This window comes from Sylvia atricapilla, chromosome 7 (genome assembly GCF_009819655.1).
Source record: "Sylvia atricapilla isolate bSylAtr1 chromosome 7, bSylAtr1.pri, whole genome shotgun sequence".
NCBI classification, from domain to species: Eukaryota; Metazoa; Chordata; class Aves; order Passeriformes; family Sylviidae; genus Sylvia; species Sylvia atricapilla.
Window position 1 is genome coordinate 4100629 of NC_089146.1, and position 27479 is coordinate 4128107.

Here is a 27479-nt window from a genome sequence, read left to right on the forward strand (position 1 = left end):
AATAAGTATAGGAAGATTCAGCTGCTGTGTTACATAGTTAAAGGTTGAACTTAATTACTGCAAAGCAAAGAAGCAAATTAATTATGATTGTCTTCAGCCTGTCTTGTCTTACCCTGGTATTCCTGTATCTATGTGGATACACAATAGGGAGGATTTACAGCAGAATTTTACTATTGATTCCCAAATCTCGGGCTTTTATCCTTTGAAAGTAGGAACAAAAAATAATTTGAATTTAGAAACCTTGTTTAACTACTTTTGCCGCAGGATTACTGCTTGCAGATCCATAGCTCCAAAGATCAGGCTGCTTTTCCACAATACCATATTTCATCCTAACAAAGGAATGTTTTCTCTCTCGGGAGTCTTTTAGGTAGCTCCAGTCCAAGGCAGGCAATTAATGCCTGCGTTCAGTGGAAGCTGAGAGGTTGATAGGCTCCACAGCATAATGCCAGGGCGTTTCTAACCACTGATTCTAATGTTAATTTCTGGATTTCAGACTGGAAAATTATATGTGTGTATGCGTGTGTGAATAATAATTAAAAAAAACCCCAAAACCTCAACCACGCAGAACACTTCATATTTTGGTTTTTTTGAATGTTGCTGTTATCTGTGTATTTCCTGCAGAGGAAGAATGTATGTTTATTAATATAATTGGACAATAGCTCAAGGAGGAAATGGAACTCAGATTTCCTCCCTTAAATTTTCAGTCAAGACTCAGTTGACAATAATAATGTATTTTCCATTATTTATGCTGCTGGAGTGTCCTGTGCAATGAGATTGCTTAGACCCCATGGGTTAAAGGTGGGAGAAATGTGTCTTTTTCCAATTTCAGAGTTCTACTCTGGGGTTTTGGTACTGCTCCTGCTCTCACCTTGTGATTGTTCCCTCTGTAAGGGGTGATGGTCAGTGAGACCTTCGGGCTACAACAAAGGAACATAATTTTCACCTAACTAAGAACTGTCTTAATGTCAATCTCCTTATTTTTCCCTGCTCTTTTCCTTGTGATACAAGCCCCAGATGTTTGTTCTCGCTCAACTTGAACCTTAAACAAGTTCATTGAAATGGCAGATGCATTCAGGTGGTTGTGGGCACCCTGTTCAGTTCCACAGTGCATGAAGCACTGGTGGTGCTATAGTGGATTATTTTATAATTAAAGCCTGAAAAGAAGAATGCATGTGTGAAAGGCATTTCACTAACTTACTGCGGAGTCTTGGTGCTAAAAGCTCAGTGTTAACTTGCATTCTGGTCCACAGAATATGCATTACTCTTTGCTTTTTTCCTGAGCTATTACAGCCAAGTAGCAGCTTTCTAGATTTGGTTTTATGTTTGCAAAGTTCAGATTTCCCAGTGTTGGTAAGGGAAACCCGAGCTGTGCACTGAATAAGAATAAAGTGGCACTTTGGAAATTAAGTTTTGATAGTATTGAGAAACACTTTACAGAACTATTGCCTCTGTCTCACTTTTATTATCATTATTATTACTTTTATTAAAATCCTTTTCAGAGGGCTTATACTGAATTGACTTCTGGAGGGAAAGCTGCAAGTTAACGTCCGTTTTGTGTGGTGCCTGTGTGGTTTTCTTTTTTCCTCTGGTTTGTGACAGCATGCTTTTTCTGTGTTTGTGGGAAAGCTACTGTGTGTATATTGGTATTTGAGAGTGTCTGAGGGTAAATACTACACCCTGCTGAGCAGCAGCAGTTATTTTACAAGGGCTGCTTTTGACATGCAAAACATGCACCGACACTTGGTTTGTTACCATGGGCTGGGTGCAATCGATATCGCTGCTGGGCCACAAGGTACAGCCCGTGTCCTTGACATTTTTTCTCACTAGACTGCTTATGTGTGTTTGGTTATCTTTGTCTCCAATCCTGTTACCTTTATCAAATTAATTTGCCTGTCAGTCTTAGGGAATTTTGTGTCATTGCACTTCTGTCCCAGCAGTGAATTCATAATAGGAAAAGTAATTATTTAAGTTTTCCTTGTATCAGCATTTATTGGTTCATGTTTTATTACTTAGAATTCACAGAATCTGCTGGGCTGGGATCATCAATCCAGCTCCTGTCCTGGACAGACACCCCAACAATCCCACCATGTACCTGGGAGCATTGTCCTTATGCTGCTTGGACTCTGGCAGCCTCAGGGCCTTGCCCATTCCCTGGGGAGCCTGGGCAGTGCCCAGCACCCTCTGGGGGAAAAACCTTTTCCTGATATCCAGCCTATATCCAGTATCTAACCTATAAATATGCAGGGGTTTTGGAGTGGGTTTTTAAGCACTCTTTCCCCTTGTAACTCTATTGGAAACTACGGAGGGTTCAAGAATTGTGCTCTGACAACCTTTTTATGCTTAAAGTGGATGGTGTGCTCTTTAAATACAGAGCTTTTAATAGTTCAGAGCCTTTTTCTCTTGTTGCCTTGCAATCCTTTAATGGGAATAATACCGATTTCCTAGTATGATAACAGCCACGTGGCCTTGGAGCAGAAACTACTTCAACACAGAGAGGTAAATGAAAAATACAATGAGATACAAAATGGCACTTGCCAAAGTTGTCTGCTCCCTTCTTTGGGTGACATTTTTTTAAACAAAAGGAATTCTGTGCAGCATTAGATGCTGGGCTTTATCACAGATTTGTATTCTAATGCCATATGAGCAAGACTGGAAAGAGCCTCCTTGGTCTCCAAGTGCAAGGCAAAAGATCACATATAGGAGAAGGTCATTTATTTCCAGGCTTTTCAAGCAGCTTCTTAGAGTAATGAGATTTTTTTTTTTTATCCCCACTACTTGGAGTGCAGTAAGTTTTTGTATCTCACTGTTCAAGAACTGTCTTCTAATTTTCCACTGGAATTTATCTGCAGATAATGAATCCCCACATGTTCCTGCGTCAACACTGCTCCTCAGCCTCAACAGCTCCTTTTCCTCTTTGCTCTTAACCCCTGAGATATTTACAACAACAATGTAATCCCCTTCAACTGCTGCTTTGTTGGGCTGAGTTCTCCGAAGTGCTTCAGGGATATAATATGAACCGCAGAGCATTATCGAGGAGTGTCCCTCCAGAATTACTTTGTGGTCAAACCTCATTAACCGCTTTCTGAAAGGCCTTGCTGCAAACAGTGAGACTGTGCTGCTGGACATGCTGATGATAAAATGGAGGGGGTTTTGTCAGTGAAAAAGGGAACTCTAATTTCTTAAGTCAGAGTAGGAGTGATTTTTTTTTTCATCAGGAAAATAAAAATGGGATTAAGCTGATGATTTAAACCCCAAAAGCATGACAGAAGTATGATTAACTTGTGTTACCCCTGCCCCTGTGAAACTGATTCAAGACCAAGATGAGTAGTGGGACTTTAGGTCTTGTGGTTGGCTTTTTTCAACTCTCCAGAAAAATGCCACAAATTGTCTTTCTACTGCAGTGTTAATAAAAAAAACTTTCTTAGAGGGAAGAATTGTTCTTCAGCATATGATTGCACTGCTCCAAGCTGGGCTTCACTTTTAACAGGAATTATTTTTTAACCCATGAAGCCAGTGGTTTCTGTGAAAACAGAAAAGGGCTGTTTTCTATGAAAACAAAGAAGGGCAAGACAGATCTCCCTGTCTTGCCATCCTGAAGATTTCAGGTTTTTTCTGTGGTTGGATGGTTCCTGTACTGGGAGAACAAGCCAGATATCAGTGATGACATCTGACATATGTTACTGCACTATGTAGGTCACTTATGGCCTAATGTGAGAGATGACAAAAGATAATTTTGATTTCATGCCTGTGATTCCTTAAGGAAGCCTTTAATGGTTTGTGTGGAATATCAAGTGATATGTACTGATTCACTGCCTGAGAGGATGAGCTAAGTGTTTTGGAAGGGGCGATTCCACCTTCTGATTCCAGCCCTCCAGCCAGGGAGATGCTTTACTTGGGAATATTTGAATACACCTTTTCTGCTGGCTATTATGTGAGGCAAGGAGATACATCCTTAGTAATGGTGTGAAATGTGTTCCTGTTCCAGCTACCAGGAGCTGGCTTTTTATCACAGTGCGTCTTGATTTTCACACAGCCATAAAATCAAGGTCTTTCTGTTTACACCAAGGCTGTAGAATAACTTATATTGCTATAACTTGGTTAAAGGCTCTCTTTTGTTTCATTCCTAGGGTGTCCGTGTTTACACATTCCGGGGTCACGTGCACTCCTGTAATCATGCTACATTCAACAAGAAGGTAAGTTCTGCATGCAATTTTCCTTTTTTTCTTCGTTTTAACCATCATGTTCCTTGCTCTGGCCCATACTGTCCTTCTCCTTGGTGACACAGAGACCTCTGGGGCTGGATTCAGAATCAGTGGTGGCTCAGAGTGGCCCCACCTGCCAGCCAGACCAGAGCCCCAGTGCCTGTTACACAGAGCTGCCCCCGCCCTGCTGCTCCCTCCTTCCTGCTTTGAGCAGTGCATGATGTCTCAGCCCTTCTCCTCTGCTGGGATCTTTGATTACTTTATTTAAATGAAATTTTTTTGTTATTTTTTTTTCCCTGGCTGGTTAATTTATGATTGTTGTGTGAAATCCCATTTTGACTGAGATTGGTGACAGAGTGCTGTCTGAATGACTGAGAACTTTGGAAGGGGAGGAATTTCTCCTGAATGGCTCTTAGAGGCCATATGAAATACTCCGAAGTGACCTAAACATTCGTGATGTATGACTCCTGCAGCTCTCCTGGCCACACTGCTCTTTAAATCTGGTGTGGAAGTGCTGAGGTATGTGCTGGTTTCTGCTGCCACTAGCAGCCTTTTCTCTCAGAGACCATCTTTCCTGAAAAATAACTTTGTGGTGTTCCTGCTCCCTATGCTCCCACTGACACCTTCATTACAGGCAGAGCAAGGTACTAATTTTTCCTGCAGGAGATCCTGAATATTCTCCTCTTGCTCAGTATCAGCTGCTGCTGTGCCAACTGCTCTGCCAGCCCTGTGTGTTTGTAGGGCAAACCCCAGGGGCTGGCACAGCAGAAGGTGTGGGATAAGCTGATGTCAGGGAGGGGAATAGGAATTCCCAAGGCATCTTAATTATTTCTTGGCCATGTGCATCTATCTGTATTTGACAGGCACAATCTGCCTCTCAGTGCCCCGAGACACTGGGGAACAGAGAGCATTTCACAGGGGCAAGTGTGGTGAGGGGAGTACTGTAGAGATACCACAGCACTGTCCTTAATGTGGGCATTCATTTATAAAATGCCTCATATGACCTGTCATGATTTACAAGAAGCTGAAAGACCATGCATTGATAACCTTCCAGATAAGCATGTCGTTTTGGTAAGGAATATTACAGTTGGCATTAACTCTAGGCTAAAATCATTGGTTGACATTCTCAGTGAGTGAAGTAATAAAAATGGAAATATTTGGCGCAGCATTGGTTAAAGTCACTGAGGAATATAACTTCAGAAGCTGTGATTGCAGTTGTATAAGTTAACTCTGCTACTGAGAAATCAAGTAGTGGCCCTGAGCTGTACAAGTAGCAGTTGTCCCACTGGACAGCTAAGCAGGTGCTATATTTCAGCCAAATATAGCACTTGAGAACTATTTTCTTACCCTCTAGTGCTTGCTCACCAAAAAATTAAAATATTCCAGCCTAAGCAAGCTGATTAAGGTGTTTGGAGTGTCAATATTTTTGTAAAAAATGCATATTTTATGAGGGAAAATGTTTTTATAGGAACAGTCATATTTTCAACAGTAGTTTAATGGAAAAGGTTTTGAACATTGATCATGGACTGTTTGGACAAAGTGCAACATTGCTTCCAGAGTGTCCAACCTAATGCTTATACCTGGCCCAGGAAGTCTACAATATCAAAACTTAAGGCTGGCTGCTGAAAAAACTCTACTTAGATTTTTGTTTTGGTGGGGGTTTTATGTTGTTTCTTAATGGGGGTTTTATTTGTTTGTATGTTTTTCTTTGTTTGGTTGGGATTTTTTTGTTGGTTGGTTTGGTTTTGTGTTTTGGTTTTTGGTTTTTGTCATTTTTTCTCATATCCTAATGTCACAGGTCTGCACATGCCATGCTTTGCCAGAAGTGTCGCCTACGTGGTCACACTCTGCGTGTGCAGAGCTGTAATGGTGAAAGATCCCGAGGGATTCACTCCTTTTTCTGCTTGGACATAGCTCAGTTTGAGTGGGTTCCTACATCACTTCAGTAGGCTCGTGGTAATCCTCTCTCAGGCTCTTGGTGCCAAAAGGAGTTCAGAAAGAACATGGAATTCTAATTACACAGGAACAAGGAATAAATTTTCTAGTTAGATCAGAAAGCCACCCAGGCAGTGTGTCCAAACATTAAGGGGTATTTTTGGGGAAGAGTATTGTGTGAAGAAGAAGCTAAAAAAGAGTAATGCATTTATAGAAATTGAATAAATCCTCATTAAGCTCTGTGAAGCTGATTAAATCTGAGTTATTTACTACACCGTGTTTCTGAATCTGTAGCTAATGGTTGTTTGGGGTTTTTTTTTGTGAAGTGGGCAAGGTTTGCAGCCAGAACTCTTATTAGTGCTGAGACTCCCTAATTAGCCGTTCTCTATGGAACAGAACTGCCAGCTTGGCACCTGGAGTGTGCCCATTTGTTGGGACACAGGAGTCACAGTGCCCTAGAGAAACCTCTGCACTTGTGGTTATGTCAGGACTTAACAGATAACACTTCCAGCAGCATTTAAATCCTGCAGTTTTCCAAGTTGGCTCTCTGCCTGTGGAAATTTGGGAAAATTTGAGAAAAACTCACATAGCTGCTTTTGAATTGAGGACGCAGAAAAACATCCTTTCATCTTTCCTCCTAAAAGTTGCTGTTATCATCCCTTTTAGTCCCATGTTTCCATAACACAGTAACTTTGTAGGGAAAAATGTTTCAGGTGTTTATTTTGCGTTGGGGTATGGCCCAATCAACATTTCAGGTAAGCTCTGTACCTCCTCTGCAATGGTAAATCGCCTGTGCTAATGAAGTATAATAACTATAGATGCTTGGTTGAGTCATTAATTTGAAGTAGAACAAGATTTTCTCCCTTATGTGTGTGTGTATGTGTGTGTGTGCCCAATTAAAAGTATGCCAAGTGTCTGCCATGCCGTGTTTGTGTCATATCTGCAGGTTTAGGAATCATTACAGTGGTTACCAAATTTCCCCAAAACAACAAAATATTTTTGGAATTACTGGTCATATTAGGAAAACCTAAAAGACTATAAAAAAATATGCTTGAGAACAACTGCCCAATTTTACCTCCCCAGGCCAAATGCAGGCAGCATCTAGGTCATTCCTCCATTGATTTACTGAAGGGCAAATAATGTCAGACAGTTTTTAAACAAAAACAAAATTTCAATTTTGTTTACCTCCTCAGCAGTCCAGTTGGATGTCAGCTACCATTTAGCTGGGCCAATAATATTGATATTTGATGTCAGTTCTTATTCATTACTGCGCCCAAATGATGCAAAAGTCAGATCTCTCAGATGTTTCTATGGATAGCCAGATAAAGCCAGGGATGTCTGACTGCATCTAACAGACACAAACAAGAAAAGAACAGAATACAAAATCAAAAACCTATCTGCTCTTATTGTTATTTATGTATTCAAAGTGTTCACCTCTTTGCATAAACTCAAAGCCAGTTGCTTACAAAGGTTACCCAGTAATATCAAACGTGTTCAATTATACATGCAAAAAGGCTAATAGGTTCTTCCTCTAGCTTATTTCTGTCTCCATGCATAAGAAATATAATTACAGAACTGAATTATATTTTAAGTACAGATTTTATTATCATTAGTTAACCATTTTCAGGCCATCAAACACTGTTAGAAGTTAAAAAAAAATCTATTCCATCTCTCTGTTATGGCAAGGAACAAAATCTGTGTCAAAAGACCCCTATTTCATTTGTTGGCAAAACAGCTCTTTCTGCTATTAGGGAATCACTCTGGAAATTGTTCTGGAATTCACTTCTACATCCATTCTCTGACATAGTCATGTTATTCCCTAATTTTGGAAATAAGTTTCCTGGAGTGCTCCCTTCCCTTGGCCATCTTCCCTGTGTTACCCAGACACTGTGGTTAACACTGGGCCAGCTTTACACTTTATGTGCAAACCAGATAACACCTTCTGAGGCCATTCAAGTAGAATTGGGTAGGTCCATCTTTATTTTTATCACTTTGAATATTTTTGCTCTCCAACTCTGATACTCTTAATATAGAAGTCTGGATGAGTATGTCTAGAAGATAGCCTAGAAGCAAAAATATTCCTCTGGATCTCACTGTGAGGAAGCTGCAATATGCAATAAGTAGGGACTTATTTACCTGTTAAAGGCCAAGAAAATTCAGGATGCATTGGTCTGGAAGGGAGTGTCTCTCCTGAGTTGCTATATCCCTGTGTCCTTGAGAAAAGAGACAGTCTCACAGCCAAAGCCCTCCAGTGGGATTCAAAAAAAAAAAAAAAACACAAATCCAGGACTGATTTTTAAATGTCACACCTTGTTTGTGTCATTCAGTTTCCCATCACCACTTCAGGTTTCTCATCAGAGATCATTTGCAAAGAAAAACTCGGTAATAGGTGTCACACACCTCGATAAGCCAAGGGCAGAGAGGAGCCACGTGCAGCAGATGATGGGCACTGAGAAAACTTCAGAGTCAGTAAATGCACTGCCTGCTGCTGGAGTTTGCCTCTGCACTCCTAAATCAGACAAAATGCGGTTCCTTCACCCTCTGTTTTGTCTTCCTGGGTTATTTTTGGATCAAAATCCCAGTTATAATTTCTTCAGGGGGAAAAAAATCATTATAAAGTCTCTTAGTCTAGAAGTTTGCTTAATCAAGGCACAAGCTGACTGGGAAAACTTGGCATTACCTGTTTTTTCTATTTTCTCTAACATATATAAATACATTATATATAAATAAACATAAACATGTTTGAAGATTCTAAACCCAATCCTGTCAAGTTTACTAACTCTAAAAATAACCACAGCTCAAGAAAATCTGCCTTCTTTTGTTTCAAGCCTTTGCATTATGAGATGTGAAATGAGCTCATTCTGCCACAGGCCCTCTCTCCTCCAGCCCCAGGGTTTGCATCCCTCTTTTTTATTTTGGACAACATTCTGCTCTCAGGCACAGGGTGGGATTTGGGGCTGTCCTGTGCAGGCCAGGGGTTGGATTTTGATGAGCCTTGTGGGTCCCTTCCACGCCAGGATATTCTATGATTCTATGCTTTACCACAGAGTTGTTTTTTCTAGTTCTGTTTTTCCAGTCCCTTCTGGTGCTCTTTGTTGTCGCCATGCAGGGACTCACAGCAAACCCCAAACTATCTTATAAAATTCACCCAAACAAATGTGGAGAAGCTTCGATTTTAGAAGACCTTCTTTTGTTCTTCCTCATGGCCGGCTCTAGGAGAGTATTTCAAACCCATCAAGAAGCTAATTCCGTAGCCATCAAAAAATTCAGTACCTGAAGGGAGCCTACAGGAAAGATGGAGAGAGACAAGGGCCTGGAGTGACAGGAAAAGGGGGAATGGCTTCAAACTTACAGAGATTTGGATTAGACTGGATGTTGGGAAGAGGTCCACATGATGATGGTGTAGATGAGGAATGTAGGGTAGGAAGCAAGGCAAGTGTCTGCCCTCACGCTGTATCATTTGTTTTGAACCAGCAGTAAATGAAATATATAAATATTTAGCTTTTCTAATTGAAGCTTTTAATCAGATTTTGCTCTTCATTAAATATTTGCACACGATGAAGCTTCGTCTCAACTCTTCATGATAAAAATTTGTGGTAATGCACTGACATTTGGATTCAGACAGCACTGTAAAGCCCTAGAAGAAAAAATGTGGCATCATTTTTAGATGGCTTTGACGTAACTTGAGTTTGAGTAACTTTAAAGACCTTTAAAAATTCTTTAAAGAATTCTGTATTCTAGGTCAGATTGGCCCTTGAAAGATCCTCAGCAGAAACCGATAATAATTGACTATATAGCGTTTTCTTTTATGTTTTCAGACTTTATATTTACAAACATCAACATATTGTTATGTCCGTTTGCTGCCAACTAAACGAAACAGAGATTATCTCCTTTAATGTGATTTTGTTTGCTTATTTCTGTGTTCTGCAGTGAATGTGACCCTCTGTGTGTACACTACATGAAGCAAGTGCTGTTTAGCATGCAGAACCGCAAACACTGTGGAAAACTTTGCCCTTCTTTCTTAGAGGAGAAAAATTAATTTCTGTATCGTAAGGAATAATGATTTTTTTTCTAAATTGCATATCCTGGCCCAGCACACCAGCCTTTCCTATGGCAGATGTACACTGTGGGTCCAGACCCTTGCCTAATTCAATTTTTACCAGCTGTTGCTTAAACTTGTCTTTTTGCATAACAAACAAAATCAAAATGCAAAGATCCACCCATATTCTTTAAAATTCAACTTCCCATGTGCAGTACAGTCCAACCTGCCTCTCTTTGTAGCATTTCATGGAAAATCATGTTCTATAAGACATGAGAAAGCAGCACAGCATCCCCACCTTCTACCCTGTTACGCTCTCATGTGACAGTCGCGTTTTTGACAAATTGTGGAACTTTTACCTTGTGTTACCAGTGGCAGTGTTGCTGTCACTGCCTGGTGTGAGAACCACCGAGCAGTGAGGCCAGAGCTCCAGGCAATGCTGCTCACACTGGGTCTGCTCGCTGCCAGCTCTTCCAGTGCTCCCAGTGTTCTGGGCAGGCTCATACCGCACCCTGCATTAGCCTGGGCGCCTCCTAAAACAGCTGCTCTTGGGTTTGCACTGGTTACCAGTGCATGAGGAACAGCTCTTCCAAAGCTGTCTCTTCAAAAGGCCTTAAACTAAATGTGGGGTAGAGGAATGGGATTAGTTTAGACCAGTGGTTTGTATTTGTTAAAAGGACTCTTGAACATTTACCACTGACCAAATCATGGCCAAAGGGAAGCAGATTGCCTAGAACAGTGCTGTATCTGTGGTGCAAAGCATGTGGCTTTGTAGAACGCCAAGCTGGATTTAAAATGAATTTATGCAAGCATGAAAGTAGGACCCACTTTGGAAGGGCTTCTCTGTTATGAAAATGCAATTAATCTGTGGTTGAATAAATACCACTGTTAGAAGGTACTCGAATATCAGATTGATTTAATGTGAAAATAATGGAGTAGGCACAGCTGAAGTCCATCTGGGGTAGGAATGCTCGCTGTTTTGGTGCTGTGTTGGGTTTGCAGGGCAGGGTTTGCCATGGGGGCAGCCCCTGGGGCAGCCACAGTCATTTCAGGGCTCTCAGCAGCCCGTGGGGCAGCCACGGTCATTTCAGGGCTCTCAGCAGCCCGTGGGGCAGCCACGGTCATTTCAGGGCTCTCAGCAGCCCCTGGGGCAGCTGCCGCCATCTCGGGGCAGGCCCTGGGGCAGCAATGGTCATTTCAGGGCTCTCAGCAGCCCCTGGGGCAGCTGCCGCCATCTCGGGGCAGGCCATGGGGCAGCCCCTGGGGCAGCAATGGTCATTTCAGAGCTCTCAGCAGCCCCTGGGGCAGCTGCTGCCATCTCGGGGCAGGCCATGGGGCAGCCACTGCCACTGGAGCAGGCCACAGATCGGCCTGCACCATTTCAGTGTGGCCCAGAGGCTGCCTGAGACTCAAGGGCACAGGGGCACGGAGCAGTGGCCATCCTGGTGGTTTCGAGCCAGTCAGCATTTCTCTGGTCTCAAACAGAGGGCTATGAGAACTCTGAGGTCAGTGAGGGCCACGAGGGCTGTGAGGTGTGAGGGATGTGAGGTGTGAGGGCCATGAGGGCTGTGGTGGGTGTGAGGGCTGTGAGGGCTGTGAGGGCTGTGATGGGTGTGAGGGCTGTGAGGGCTGTGATGTGTGTGAGGGCTGTGAGGGCTGTGATGTGTGTGAGGGCTGTGAGGTGTGAGGGCTCTCCGGGCTCTGAGGGCTGTGGTGGGTGTGGGATCTGTGATGGCTCTCCGGGCTCTGAGGGCTGTGGTGGGTGTGGGATCTGAGATGGCTCTGAGGGCTGTGAAGGCTCTGAGGACTGTGAGGGCTGTGGTTGGTGTGGGGTCAGTAGGGGCTGTGAGGGTTGTGTGGTCTGTCAGGGCTGTGGTGGCTCTGAGGGCTGTGAGGGCCATGGAGGCTGTGAGGGCTATGGTGGGTGTGGTGGCTCTGAGGGCTGTGATGGCTGTGAGGGCCCTGAAGGCTCTGAGAGCTCTGAGGGCTGTGGTGGGTGTGGGGTCTGCAGGGGCTGTGGGCTCTGTAGAGACTGTGGGGTCTGTGAGGGCTGTGGTAGATGTGGGGTTTGTAGGGACTGTGAGGGCTGTGGGGTCTGTAGGGACTGTGGGGCTGTGGGGTGTGTGAGAACTCTGCAGTCAGTGAGGGCCATGGGGGTTCTGAGGGTTATGTGGTCTGTGAGGGCTGTGAGGGCTGTGGTGGGTGTGGGGTCTGCATGGGCTGTGGGGACTGTGGTGTGTCTAGGATCTGTAGGGGCTGTGGGGGCTGTGGTGGGTCTGGGGTCTGTGGGGGCTGTGGGGTGTGTGAGAACTCTGCAGTCAGTGAGGGCCATGGGGGCTCTGAGGGTTATGTGGTCTGTGAGGGCTGTGTTGGGTCCGGGGTCTGTGGGGGCTGTGAGGATTATGTGGTCTGTGTGGTCTGTGAGGGCTGTGTTGGGTCTGGGGTCTGTAGGGGCTGTGAGGGTTATGTGGTCTGTGTGGTCTGTGAGGGCTGTGTTGGGTCTGGGGTCTGTAGGGGCTGTGAGGGTTATGTGGTCTGTGTGGTCTGTGAGGGCTGTGTTGGGTCTGGGGTCTGTGGGGGCTGTGAGGGTTATGTGGTCTGTGTGGTCTGTGAGGGCTGTGTTGGGTTTGGGGTCTGTAGGGGCTGTGAGGGTTATGTGGTCTGTGAGGGCTGTGGTGGGTCTGGGGTCTGTAGGGGCTGTGAGAGCAGTGGGGACCGTGAGGACTTTGAGGACAAAGAGGATGGTGAGGTCAGTGAGGGTGTCGTGCCTTGTCCTGCTCGGTGGGCTCAGGAGAGAGAGATTGGTTTGGTTTAATCTGGGCAGTGCAGGGGAGGAACAACAAAATTCTCAGGTGGTGCAGTAACAAACTTTGACTTGCAAACTTTAGAGCATTAAGGTTCTAAATTAATACATTTCTAATACTGTTGGTTGTTTTTCTTTATGCATTAAGTTGCACTTACTAAACACTCAAAGACAAGATAAGGAACCAAATATTGTGTTGGACTTGATCTTAGAGGTCTATTTCAACCTAAATGATTCCATGATTTTTACATGTTCCTTTGGTGGCTTCTCTTTTAAAAAAAAAACATATGTACTTTACTGACACTCATTTTCTTTCAGTGACTTAGATGTTCTGCATTTTAAAATGAACAATCTTGCATTTCAGCAATAGATCTCTTCTTAAATACATTTAAGAAAGTATGTATTATATCTGTATTTTAACATTACTGCAGGGAATAGTACCCAGTTTTTCACATTTGGAACTGAATGACAATAAAATCCCTGTGCACAGACACTGTGTAGCCCAGGAATTTTTATGCTTGTTGCTCTCAGGAGTGTCTAATCAGATAATGATGGCACCTAGCTTTACTTCAGTCATTGTATCTCTCAAAAATCCAGAGAAAAGCCAGTAATGGCAATTATCATTCATCTCCTCTCACTGCACAGCTCCCAGAATTCAGACCCTCCTTTGATGGTTAGAAAGGGAAGAAACAAAAGTGATTATTTTAAACCTCTCTGCAAAAGCTACTGCTCCCTCTGCAGCACTGTTTCAAGTGCAGTGTCAACTACTGTGAGCAGCAGCTCTGCAGGGAGTGCAGTGGTTTCTTATGTAAATTTATGCAAAGGGTTTCTGCAATCCTAGCATGTGTTGTGCTCCTCAAACACACCACCAGGCACTTCCTGCTACTTGATGTGACAAAGGGAAGAGAGATTTCCCCAGTTCCACGCAGCAAGAGGAAAGCCTGCAGAGTGCACATACACAAACTAGAGACCCGTGATCCGTGATGGTTTTTGAAAGTCAGTAGATTTGGAAACTGTGCTACAGCAAAGTTCTGCCATCCCCGTGGGTTACTTTTAGCAGAGCTCCTCCTTTGGAGGACACAAGGGTGTTCTGAGACTCCACGTGCTCTGAAAGCAACAATAGGCACCTTCTTGGGTCAGCTTTTACTGGTTCTACTCAGTGCAAAATCAGTTGTTGTTCATTGACTGCTAAGAAAGTTGGAGGATTCTTCTGTAGGAAGCAACAGTGAAGCTTTGGGATTATTGTTTTTGCATCAATATCCTGGATTTTCCTCACATCCACAAGAGCTGGTGTCTCACCAGTTTGTGGCTATTCAAAGCTGTAAAAAGTGTCACTGGCAGTGAGGGCCAGACCCCAGTTTCACGAGCTCTAGGTTTTCAGTTGCTTTGAAATGTAGCTAGTCCTCTGTAACTTTGATCACAATGCAGAACTCAAAACTATAAAAGGACAAAGGTAGGAAAAAAGCAGATGGGAAAACACCGGCACTGCCTGTAATAATCCTTACTCTCTGCTTTCCCACACTCTGGATGCACGTAATTGTTAAAAATAGACCACTGCACTTAGAAAGTGAAATCTGTGTAGCTCTAAACTTTTGTCATGTCTTTCTAAGAAGATGCTATTTTCACTTAAAACTGTGATGATTTCAGCATGGTATTTCAAAAATGGGTGGTGATTGATTAGTCATTAGTCTAATAATGGACTGACTGCATCTGCATTTTTTCCTCCATCTTTTTCATATTTTACATAATTCATTTGGATTAATTGGACATTAAAATCTTTTTCCTTGTAACCACTACAGCAGATTCACCCACCTGTGCCTGGATTCTCTTGGGATCCCTCTGCCCTCGCTCACTGCTGCTCCACAGTGGGATGGAGTGGCACAGGGAAGGGGCTCTGCATGCCTTGCCTGTGTGTCATTATTTTTATGGAGTGCATTTAGTCTTTTGCATTGCAACAAGGCCTGAGGTAGTAACTCTCCTCAGGTTTCTGATGTGCTTCATGCTGAAATGTGGGAGGTAATGACTCCTTTGCTTTAAAACATTCACTTGAACCTGTATGAAATGGGGTACAGTTAAGTGATTTAGGATGTGTCCCAGGGTGAGCCTTAGAAATGCAGATTGTTGGAGCCTCTCTATTTGAGGCAGCTGTTCCTCATGTTGCCTCTTGGCCTGCTGGCGCTTAGTGATGAAGAGTTCCCACCATCCCTGTGTACACTGAATAAACTCTTTTTGCTGGCTTCAGAGACTGGGAACAAGACTGGTAGGACCAGTAAGAAACTCATCAGACCTTTGTCATGCCCGAGCTCAGATCCCCAGGAGCAATGGAAAGGGGCAGTAATTATCAAGCTTCTTTCTGGCTGGGAAGGGACCTACCATGGATCTGTTGCCATTGGGGTTGATGAAAATGTCAAAGTCATCGCAGGAGTCCCATAAAATCCACCTCATCCAGCTGTATCTGTCCTGAAAACAAAGGACTGCAAAGCAGTGAACTTGTCACAGTGACAAGGACTTGCTGTTCAGTCACTGTTTTGCCTCTTTAAAAATACGTGCAAAAGGTGATGAAACAACTACTGACCTGCCTTCAGCTGTGAGGAGGATGCTCCTGGGAGGAGTCCTCTGCAGTCTAAATTAGATAAAGCTACTTGATGCAGTTCATGTATTATTGATCGCTCAGCAATAAATCCAGAGGTGTGTTTATAAGCAAGAGACATAATTATGCAGATTTTTATCCTTCTCACAAGTGTGAAACAGCAGTTTTCAGGGAATATTTACCGAAAGTGTACCTGGTGATTAGTCCCATTGCTAGTCATTAATATTCAGAAGAAAAAATGCATTTTTTTTTAAAAGGGGAAAGAAGAAACAGATTTTTAAAACTTCCTGGAAACTAAATAAATCTCTTAATTCCTGAGGTAACAATTACTTTGTTTGCTTGCAAGTGTCAGTTGACATTGGGATTGTGATGTATATGGAGCTGAGCATGTCCATTTTCATGGGAGGCATTCTGGAATATAGAGATGTTCATTAAGTTGGCAGGAAGGTAAAGAGTGGAGGGTGGAACTATGAAGGCAATTAAAGGACTTGCAAAGTCCTTTAAGTAGAGCCTGGAACAGAGCCAGTCTTTGAATGCAAACTAATTGAATCTTTGTATAAATTCTTTAATTACTGCAGCCTGCACACACGAAACAGTATCAGCTTGATTCTATAGACTAGGCAGCAAGTCTGACCAGTTTTATAGAATCATTCTACATGCTCTCTGATTTAAGGAGCTAATGGAACTGGGCTGAGCAGCAGCAAGTGAAATCAGTAAATGGAAATCAGAACAAGGGGAATGTGCTTTTGTATCTCTTCTTGGAAGTCATTGTCTCCTCCTTTTACATGTAGGACGTCAGTCAAGCCCTGATGGTCCACCATGCTGCGCAGTAAAATATGGCATCCAAAACACATCATAAAAAGGACTTTAACGGAGCAAGAAACAAAAAAAAGAAAACCATGAGCAAGGCAGGGAGTTCTTCTGTGAATGACTAAAATAATAACTGTAGCAGGGATGTAAAAGCCAAAAGCTTACAGGAGAATTCAGAATGATTCCGCCTTAAAAGCTTCTGAAAATGGCCCATGGCCAGATGGAAATGAGTTCATTTAACATATGACTTATCCTTTTCTTTTTCTTTGAATGGTGTGTAGCTCCAAATAATCTTTCAGCTTGGTTACATTCCCGGTTTATTTCTTCCTCTTGAAAAGTTGTTATCCCCCATCTCCAGCTCACTTGATTTGGATAAGGAGGGAACAGAGCGAAGAAGTGGTGAAGTGTAATAGCTAGCTCATTAACAAAAACATTCTGTGATGTTCTCAGTGTGGCAGCTGCCTCCGGATCCGTGATAATTAATGCATTTAGTAATAAGTCTGTGGGCAGAGTGTGTCGAGGCTGATCAAATACCTGTTTGTGTGTGTTGACATATTGCCACCAGAAGTCTGTTTTCTTACTTCTGTTTCCTGATGAGCTGTGCTGTCTAATCACAGAAATCAGGCCAAATACACTCCTGGCTGTTACATTTTACACACACTTTGTTTATACAGGGCCTCTGGGAGGATTTTGTGGCAATGTCTGCAGACTTGTGACAACAAGAACTAGTTGATCTTTGCCACTAAGACAGTGTGTGAACCCTTTGGAGCAGGACCATCTTCTCGAGGTCACCCAGCACACAGCACAGTGGGGTGCTTGCTCCCAAGGCAGGTTTCTCCAGCACTGCTGCTCTTCAAGGAACAGGCAGTTCATCCTTTCTGGTGTGGCCACAGATCCCAGAGTCACGGAATAGTCTGAGTTGGAAGGGACCCCCAAGGATCATTGAGTCCAGCTCTTCAATGAGCAGCCCCTGTAGGGATTGAACCCACAGATTTGGTGCTATTAGCACCAGGCTCTGACCAACTGAGCCCAGAAGGAGCGAGGGTGGTGCAGTGGACCTGGCACCTATTAACAGTTGGATTGTGTAAATTCCTGCCCCAGAGGAAGTTGGTTTACCTTAGGAGTCTGTAGTAGCCATGGGGGAAAATAAACATGGCAGAAGTGGGATGGTGAGATTTTGAGAAAGAATGGAATGGGTCTTCTCTTGTAGTGTGCCAGATACGGCAGCAAAATTAATGAACAGAAGGGAAAACCTGTAATACAAGTAAATTGGAGTGTTTTCCTCATAATTATGCCACTAGTAACGATCCCCAAGTCAGGGCCAAGTGAGAAGGTCAAAGTCAGCTCTACATTCACAGTCACTTTGCAGCAGGGACTGTCTCTGATCAATGTTTGCATAATATCTGTTCCAGGGACGCCTTCTCAGTGCTGTTATGATCTATCAGCTGGGCTGCGCTGCCACTTACAAGAGAAATGTCATATTGAAAATCCATGGGTGCAACTGTAGGTGGCACAAGGAGGAGTCACAGAGCACCCACTGGAGTGTCTTCTGTAACTACCCAGAGTGGATTATGTGCAGTCTCACCCAGGTGGGCTGTCCATTGATCTGGGTCACAATTGCTAAGCTACCAAAGCTGCAATTAAGCAGCATTTATTGATCTCATTTATTGGACACATACAAAACAAGTGTGAAGGCACACATGTTCTAAACCAAACCAAAACTACCACTCACACACACAACTCCAAAGTAATTTTTTGTTAAAATGTCTCTCTGGATAGAAAAAAAAAATCCAGAGTAAAATGCAATCGTATGTCAAAGTCATATTAAGGGATGTAAAATAATGGATGTAAAGGATCCTTGTGATTTCCTAAGTGGGCCATTGATAGAGATAAATGTAATCTTTGCAGAAGAAGAGGCTGGTGAAGTGTGAAGAGCTGGTCCAGAAGCCAAGTATTTATGCTGGGGAATGGAGGGGTCTTTGTGTACACATCATCATTTTCTCTTCCCGTTACTGGAGTGATGGGTGATGACCTAAGGGAAGGAGACGTCCCACTCTGTAGTTACTCCTGTGTGCCAGCTCCAACACCTCTGCTCAGCTGAAATGTGCATCTCTAGCCCCTCTGAAAGTCAGATCATTCCAAAATCGGTGATCAGTTTGGCAGGAGTTGCTTTATAAACATCAGCAATGGGTATGTGCATAATTAATCCAGGGAGGAGAGAAGGGAGAGCTAATTCTCTATAGTCCAAGAAAATACGGTCCAGGTGGGAGGTAGATGATGCAGTCATTGAAATGCACCAGGGACAGGCAAGAAGGGAGGAGTTCTGCTGCAAAACCCCCACTTTTATTTAACCTAAAGGGCACAGGTTGTGTGTGAACAAGTACTTTTATACTCCTATTATACTCATGGGCTGCTTTAGATCAGCAGTATGGAGAGGATGGGGTAATTCCTGCTAATGTGGAGTTTAGCACTTGTAACACATTGGATGTGTGAAAACACTGCTTGTAAGAGGAAGGGACTGGATTTGATGACTCTTCAAGTCTCTTGTCCATGATGATGGGTTTTTTTCCCCCCAGATTAAAAATTTGCTTTCCTGAGATCCAGTTCAAGCCATACAACAATTTGGAGTGTAGTTGTTGTATTTTGGAGTTTTTTGTTGTTTGTTTCCCAACCAGCCTGCTTCCCCTTATCCTTTGTACAGGCTGAACTTGCTGGAAGGATCCAGGTGAAATGAAGGGGACAGAGCCATGATGCTCATGGCACTGTGTTGTGTGGGGTATAGTTATGGTTACTGACATATTTTGCAAAACAGCAGGTGCTGAGAGCCTGGCTGCTGAATTCTCCAAGCAATGATTACTTTGTTTCCTGGTGTTAAGCCTGTATTAGTCCCTGTAACAAGCCAGAATGGAGTTTTGACATTTAGATCTCCTCCAAATGAACCTAAAGATTTCATTATACTTACACCAGGGTAGTGTTTTGCAAGTCATTAGTTTCTAGTTAAGAAGCTGATGGATATTTTAAGATCTTAAATCCTCTTTGCTAGAAAACACCACACATTTTATTGCAGGTACTATTTATATGGAAGATGTAAATTTTTATTTTTTTTTAAATCATGGATGCAGTATGTGACCCATGTTTCACCTGATTTTCAGTCATTGTTATATCATTGTGATTCCCCTTCCAAACAATATTCTTTAATATAATCTTGCACTTGCATAAACTGGAAAAGACATTGATAACTGTGAGCGAGGGATTTGAATCTTTATTTAGGAGATGAAAAGTAAACATTTCTTTCTACATGGGTAACTGAGTGGTTCTTTCTGTTCTAGTGGGAGGAATTAGCTAAACAAAGTTATGTTTGGGCATCTTTTATCTTGCCTTCCTTCATTTCTGCATTTTTTTATATGCTGCATCCTCAAAATACTCTTTTTAGGATCGGAGTTTGTTGGGGGGGGCATTTTGGGAGGGGCTGGGGTGTTTTTTGTTTCGGTATTTTTGTTTGGGTTTTTTGTTTGTTTGTTTGTGGGGTTATTTGTTTGGTTAGTTTGGTTTTGGTTTTAGTTAATATTGAAGAGAGGCATGGGGGACATGGTCCTTCTATCTTTCTTTGCATAGTCCCTGTATGCTTCTGGCTCACTGGAAAGGGGACGTTTCTCACAGAATCACAGAATGTTCTGAGCTGGAAGGATCAGAAGGATCATCCAGTGCAACTTGTAAGTGAATGAGGAGTTGCCCCTAAGGGTGGCTGTGGAATACACAGCAGGGAAGGAGTGTCCTGCTCTCACTCTTCACATGGAAAACAGGAGCAGGCAAATTTAAAATCGGGGCTAAAAGGCCAATCCTGTGGCTGTGTGAGAAGAAAAGAGCCACAAAGCCTGTTCTTAGGGGACACTGGTATCAGAATTCAAGATGGCCTTTTTTCTCCATTGTACTTCCAGTTTCTCCTGGATTGGTCTCTTTAGAAGTCATGTTGTCTTGTTACTGTTCAAGCCAGCGGAGCTGATAAGAGGCTGCGATAACCTCACATATAACAGCTTATTTATCTATTTCTTTGTCTAAGCACAGTTGCTGTGTGTGGCTGCCCAGCCCTGTGCCAGAGGCTTTGATGTTGGCACAAGCACAGAAGCAATGCCTTGGTTTGTTCCCGTCTCTGGCAGGGGGATACCATTGCTTCCTGTGACTCCTCGGGCGTGATGAAGCTCTGGGACATGCGGAAGTTGCTCCCGATTCTCTCCATCGACGCTGGTCCCCATCCTGCCAACCAAGTCGCCTTTCATCGCTCCGGTAGGGCTCTAAAATAACTTTTTTCCCTAAAACAAGGTTTGTTTTGCAATCTCTCCTTAGTTCTGGAGCCAGAAAACATGTGTGAAGCGGCACAGATGTGTTAATTTTGAAGAAGAAATGCCTGTTTGTGCCAATGATCAATACATTTGATTTCTGTGGGCTAAACTGCCAAATTGGACTGCTGCTCCATTTATATAAAATGAAAAATGTACAATAACAAAGACTAAAATTAATTGCAACAGTACTACATAAAATACAGAACTGATCAATGGGGGTAAAAAGCTTAGTGAGATTACCTGCGTTCCAGTGGTGTTTATTCTCCATTACTGTTTGTTCTTTTATTTGCTAATTCTGGAGTTGCATTTCATAACCAATCTTACAAAGCCCTCTTATAATTGCCTCAGAAGTTCATCGTGCTGACAGGGCTGCTTACTAGGCACAAGGAATTGAATTAACCACTTATTTTTCATCATCAGCCGTGTATTACCATGTCAGCAATACTGTGAATGCACACTGCATTTTCATTTGAAGAGGGGTCATTCTAAAACATTTTTGTTTTAAAACAATCTTCAGGTCCAAAGCACAGACAAGCATTCATGTTGCAGCACAGAGCTAGATCCTAACTTAGGAAATGGTTTTACTCAAAGCTAGTTCAACATGATTTAATACAGTAATATATCACATAATATATATAGGCACATTGAAAAATAAGTATACATTTGCATTATGTGTTCATAAAACATAAAACTTTGATAGAATATGAGCGATAATAAGGAATCATTAAAGAAAAATAATAGGATGGTGTTTTGTCACAATGACCCACATACTGTGGAATCCATACTATCAATATATTGAGTCACTTGGCAGGAAACTTTGACATCAAATTCCATATTATTTGTGTAGTGATTTCATGGATCTCTCTGCTGTATCATTAAATAAGTTATTTGCATTTTCCAGGGGAGAAAAAATGCATTGACACTGCCTATTTTTGGGCAGTTTCCCAAAGACAAGTTTAACCACTATTGTATTTATGTGTGTAATTTGGAATAAAAGCTCATTTTTTTTGTTCAGGATGATTTGAAGAAGTTTCACATCTTAGTTTATGGTATATAATGTTGGGTCATTTGCAGCCGAGCCGCATCCCTGAAAAATGCAGTTGCAATATTTCTGCCAGATGAGAACTTTCCATTAGAAAGGTTATCAGCTTCAGGTAATCTAAATGGGCATGTTTTCCCATCATTTGGACAAAATCCAAAATTTTCTCTGCAGCAGTAACACAACAGAGATATCAAATTAGCGTGGATGATCACAGAGAGACAGAATGCAAAAGGATGGAATTCCAGCTGGCTGAAGATAGGCAAATACCTGGCTGAGACACACTGTAGCTGCTGCAAGAGGGATAGAGCAGATAAAATATATCCTGTGTTTAACAGCCTGTTGGGAATGGGACATCTGCCTCAGTCAGGACCTCTGCCTGAGGAGCAGGTTGGGTTGATTTTCCTTATCAAAACATGGCTCAGTTTCCAGCTGTGTCCCTCAGTCTCTCCGGCTGATGTTACACCACCCAGTGTAAAATATTTGACTGCATTAATAGTCAGACACACAAATTGTTCAGCTCTTACAGCTGGATTTAATTAGTAGATTAGAGAGCCATGGTTGAGCAGGTTTTTTTTCTTCTGCCCAATAATTATTTAAATTAAAGCTAATAATGATAGAAGAGGTTTATGAAAAGTTTGGCAGTATCAGCAAACGAGATTGAGGTTGGAGATAGGAAGGCCCCAGCTAATGGAAGAATTTGTTTTGCTCTCCTTTGTATTGTTTTCAAGTAATTATCTTTGGAAATGTAGTGCAGACAAGCACATCTTACCTTTCGTTTTTAAGTGGTGTTAAAAACGAAACTTTGTGGGTATGCCATGAACCAGGTGGGAGCTGCTTCCCTAAGGAGGAATTTGTGAGTTCCTGGGGTTGTCCCGATGGCAGCTTTGGGGCTGGGCCTTGCTGGCTCCAGCGATCCGATTGCTGTTCCAGCATTGTTGGTTAAATGGCAGCCTGAGGCCATGTCCTGCTTTGTCAGAGCCCCACTCAGATAAATTAGTGACAGAAGTTGTGTTTGAATCTTTCTACTTTAGCTGCGATCTGCCTCAGCTTTTCGTTAGCCCAGCTTGAAGGTGGACTTTTCCATACTTGTGAATGAGCAGAAAATAATCACATTAGGAATTACCACTGCAGTTCCTGGGGATTGTCTGCTTTGCCCTGCACTTGCTGAAACAAACTCATGGTCTTTCAGCGAGAGGTGGTGATGGAGCTGCCTGGGACTCAGCCTGCTGGGGGTAATGCTCTTCAATACTGTGTTTGATATCGGAAATTTTTCTGATATTAAACACAAATCACATGTTTGAGTTCTGCATGCTGGGAATGGCTAACCAGAGTTACTGTGCAAGATGGACCACAGCATAACTGATTTTTAAACTAAATTCACTTTTACTTTTTTATGTGCAAGTTAACTGGCATCTCCACGTGCATATGTTCCTGTGTAGCATTCATGCATCCCTGGAGCACCCTCTTGTCACCTCCTTTTGTGTTTCCAGTTGCTGTTTAGAAAATGTAAATAAGATTAATCAAAACCCAGCATTGCATATGTAAAAGAAAGTGCAGAAGATTCCAGTTTGTGTGCTAAGATGTATTTATTTATTATCACAGCACATTAAAACAAACCAACCAAACAAGCCCCACTTCACAGCAACAATCCAAAATCAAGAGCAGTTACAGTAAGGCCGAGGGCAAGCAAATAATGTTTGGGAAAATGCACTGCTTTATTTTGAGCTCTGGAGATACAGTGAGGTGTTAACATTTAACCTGTTTCCATCCAGGCTGGGCTGTGTTGCTCTCAGCATGAACAAATAACCTTACCATGCTTCTGACCATCCCCAAGGGCTATAGATGCCTGTCTTACTGTGAGGAAAAGTAGATTAAAAGAATGTAAAAGCTGTAAATGAATGTGAGAAATGGCAGGATCAAGATTATCTCGTGATACAAGTTGTTTATTTTAGGAGACAACAATTCTAGGGATGCAGGAGACATATTGACAGTGAGCAGATGGTACCACTGTCAGCCATGGTGGGGTCAGGGCAACTGTTCAGTATTGCTCTCTAAAATCAAGCTTCATTTGCTTAATTACACATCACATGACATCACACAGCACCGTCACCATGAGACAAACATTAGTCCAATGGGTGGCAATTGTTTGCTGTTCCTCTGCAGGTTTTTTTTTTGGTGTAAAATATCAGAGATAAATTTTCATCTCTGTGTTACCCACCCTTTTACTGAACAGAGAATTATTGACAGGATTTCTGGGATGTCATCGCTGGAGCGTTTTCAATATTTGCACTTTACAGTATTTGGGCTATTACTGATAATATTAAGCAATACCCACAGGGATGGGGGCATGGAGATTAGAGCTCAGATGGTTAGAATTTCCACTAATATTGAGACATCAGGTAAAGTTCCAAAATTACAGTTTTCACATCCCTAATCTGTTAACAATTTGTGTGCTCAGAGCAGAACTGGCAGATGTAGTCCCTGCAAATCAATCTTGCAGTGAGGCGCCCTCTCAATTTTCTCTTTGATTTCCTCCATCTTGGTTGGTGTATTGACTGCAAAGACAAGCTGGTGTTAAGGTGGCAGAGCCAGCTCTGTCTTTGCTCCTTCTTTCCTCCTTTCCTTCACACTTTTGTTTGATTGATGCCCCTTAAGTGGCACTGAGGAGATAAAACTTCATCGTGGTAGGGTGGAGAGTTTTCTGGGATGGAAGAAGCTGTCCTTTGCTGGGGAAACTGATGCCTTGGGAAGGCTGACTGGAAGAGAGACTGAGCAGAGCTAGAGAATAAAGTAGATATTTATTGAAAGTCCTTTAAGGGTAGGGTACACCTCGAGCAGGACAAGAGGCTACACCCAAGGTGGACCCAAAATGGTCACAAAATGGATGGCCAGTCAGGAGGTCTCACACTTTTGTAAGTTTTGGTCCATTTGCATATTGGGGATTAATTGTCCAATTACAGCTTCAGGTTGTGAGGTCCCATCCTTCCTGTTTCTCTCATCAGTCTACCCTTGTTTGTGCTTTTGGAACTGAAAGTTGTACTTGTCCTTGGTCTTCATCTGGAAAAGGATTTGTTTTGCCTCCCTGCTCTGTGAAGAGAGCTGACTGATACTTACTATGAAGCTCAGAACTGCACCCCTGGGCAGCAGAGAATCTGAAAACATGAAAGCTAAAACTTGAGGCATCATTTTCCCCCTACAGTGGATTTTTGAGTTAGAGGCTGAATCAACAGTGCACCTGCAACTTGCCGATCTCAGGAGATGACTGTGGCCACTGTGTCCATGTATAAGGAGAACTGGAGCAAGGCAAGATCTTTACCCTTTGTCCCACTTGTTTTGCAGTTTCTGGAACTTGCTTTTTGTATTCTCCTTTTGATTACAGTTAAAGTCACGCTTGATGGGAGAAGAATCCTCTGGCACAGAATTTAGCAGTAATCTTTTTAGAGGTGTCTGATTTTGTCCACATAGAGCAATTATGTGCTGACATTAATGTGTGTTTTTCCCTATGCCTCCCATTTCTGACTCAAAAGCTTTTTTCATTACAACACTTTATTGCTCTGTGTTCTTTAATCTCCAAGGCAGATTACTTGATAACATCAATTGATTCCTTGGGGTGCTTTTCCCCTTGTGGTTCAATGTCTGAATTCTTGCCTCAATTGTGACTATGTATATGCTGTCACAGGCAATACAGCCTCAACTTGGGTAATTTTTACTCGGTTGAGGTTTTTGGCAATTAACACAACCTTCTGATCATTGATTCTGGGTATTGCAAAAAAAAAACAAAACATGAAGAATTAAGCAATTGTTAAAGTAAGTTTTTCTCCCACTTCCGCAGTCTCAGCATGAGCCAAACATCTCTCCTTCCCTCTTCCTGGTTTCTTCTTGCATTGTTTTTGCTGCTGACTGTGCTCCATCATCCCAATTCCTTTGGTGTAGCAACAGAGGATGCAGGAAGAGTATAATTTTTTGGATTTGTCATGGCGCTTGCCTTTTCACTCAGACAACTCCCAGTTCTGGTTACTACTCAGTTCAGACTTGCTACAGTGCTGTAACTCCTCCTGACAGGGCAGCAAGGTCACCAAGCCATGGTTTTGGAGCACGTCTTTCAAATCTTTGAAATGTTTGCTCTTTACATAGAGAATTGAGACTTATTTTGCTGCCTGCTTTGCTCCTCATTCGGGCTTTTCTAAAGTCCATTTGTAATTGTACATCACTTGTTCCTCTCCTTGTTCCCATCAGGAATTGCTTAATGTCTGTCCCCTCAGAACTGTTTGCTTTGCTATGGTCAGCATTCCAAGATCTGTGTATTTTCCCTGCATCCCTGTGTACCCTTTTCTGTACAAACTAGAGATTCACATGGTCTGTTTCTTTTAAATATAATTGATCCACAATCTCACAGATTTTGCTTAATGAGCACAAATGCAGCCACCTGCATATCTCAGTTCACCATTTATTATTTGGTAATCAGCACTTTTAGTTCGTCTTCACTTTCTTCTTGGCTTCAGCTCATGTCCAGGTGCTGTGTCAGGGCTGTGTGTCTATCTGTGTGTATCTCCTCTGTCCCCTGTAGGATCTGGCCAGGTAGTAGCCAGGGAAAACTCCCTGTCCTTCTTTCCAAAAGGGCATAGTGCTGAACAGCAAAGTCAGGCCGTTTGCTTTACACTGGCAAGTTCCAAGCAGTGATGGCTCTCCGTTTCCCCTTTGTCTTGCCCATCCCTCTCTTTTTCTATTTCTCTTCAGTCTAAACTTGAGTACTTCTTCATAAAACTCCTCTTTAAAGCCTGTGATACGTTTGGTCCATGTTTGTGGATGCCTACTTTAGACAGATTGGTGGGAGATAAACTTTCAGATCCATTTGTTGGCTGAGCTGTTCTTATACAAGCCAAAGATTTTCAAAAGTGATACCTTGGACAGAAGAAGTACTGGTGGGCTGGTTCACCTCAGCCACACAGGGAAAAGGGATTTGTCCTTTGAGCCTCAAGCTGAAACCCCTGCTTTGGCAGAACAGATGCTGTTGCCTCAACTGCGTGCTGTTTGACACTGCCCCAGTATGAATGTTTTGACCCTGGGTAGCCCTCCCAGCCCACGTGTTGGCACTGGGGGATCCATCAGTGGGCTCCCTGGAGAGATTCCGGTGGTGGCACTTGGTTTACACAACCCATGACCCATTTTCCAGCCCTGATCATGCTGCCTCGCCTCGGAAGTCAGATCAACAAGACGTCCCTGTCAGCCTCTTTCCCTGAGGAGTGCTTACAACGTCTGTTGACCATCCTTAATTACTCCTATGGTCAGCATGGGAATAAAAGGATGTGCTGAACGACTGAATTATTCAACAGTAATTCCTTGTCTCATAATTCTCACTCCTTCCCTCTCTGCTGCTGTATGCCATTTTTTTTCTCGTTCACGACATCTGTTTTCCCGGGCATAAAAAATCTTTAATTTGGAGGCAATGGGTAGATTGGACATACACAAATAAGAGCTGATTGACAGATCATTTTGTCTCCTTGTTTTGTGGGTTATGAAACTATCACTCTCCTTATTTCTGACTGTTGCCGTTTGCCAAAGGGAAAAAGCTGGCAATGAATTTTCCCCCTTTGTTGATCAGGGAGAGAGTTGTGCTGTGCAGTATTTCTGTTGTGTCATGACCATTTTTCAATATGAGCAAACACCACAATATTTAAATATGCTGGAAGGAAAAGAAAAGGGATTCTTAAAATATAG

General features: G+C 42.8%; 1 protein-coding gene across 1 annotated transcript in view; it reads left to right on the top strand.

Annotated features, from left to right (window-relative positions):
• The window catches only part of SPAG16 (sperm associated antigen 16), a 273745-nt gene extending 246511 nt beyond the window's left edge, over nucleotides 1-27234 (top strand). Inside the window, 7 exon segments of the mRNA XM_066322434.1 lie at nucleotides 4128-4193; nucleotides 20537-20661; nucleotides 26826-26871; nucleotides 26873-26899; nucleotides 26901-27146; nucleotides 27149-27188; nucleotides 27191-27234. Of these exon segments, the coding sequence (XP_066178531.1) occupies nucleotides 4128-4193; nucleotides 20537-20661; nucleotides 26826-26871; nucleotides 26873-26899; nucleotides 26901-27146; nucleotides 27149-27188; nucleotides 27191-27234 (594 nt within the window).
• The last annotated feature ends 245 nt before the right edge of the window (nucleotides 27235-27479 follow it).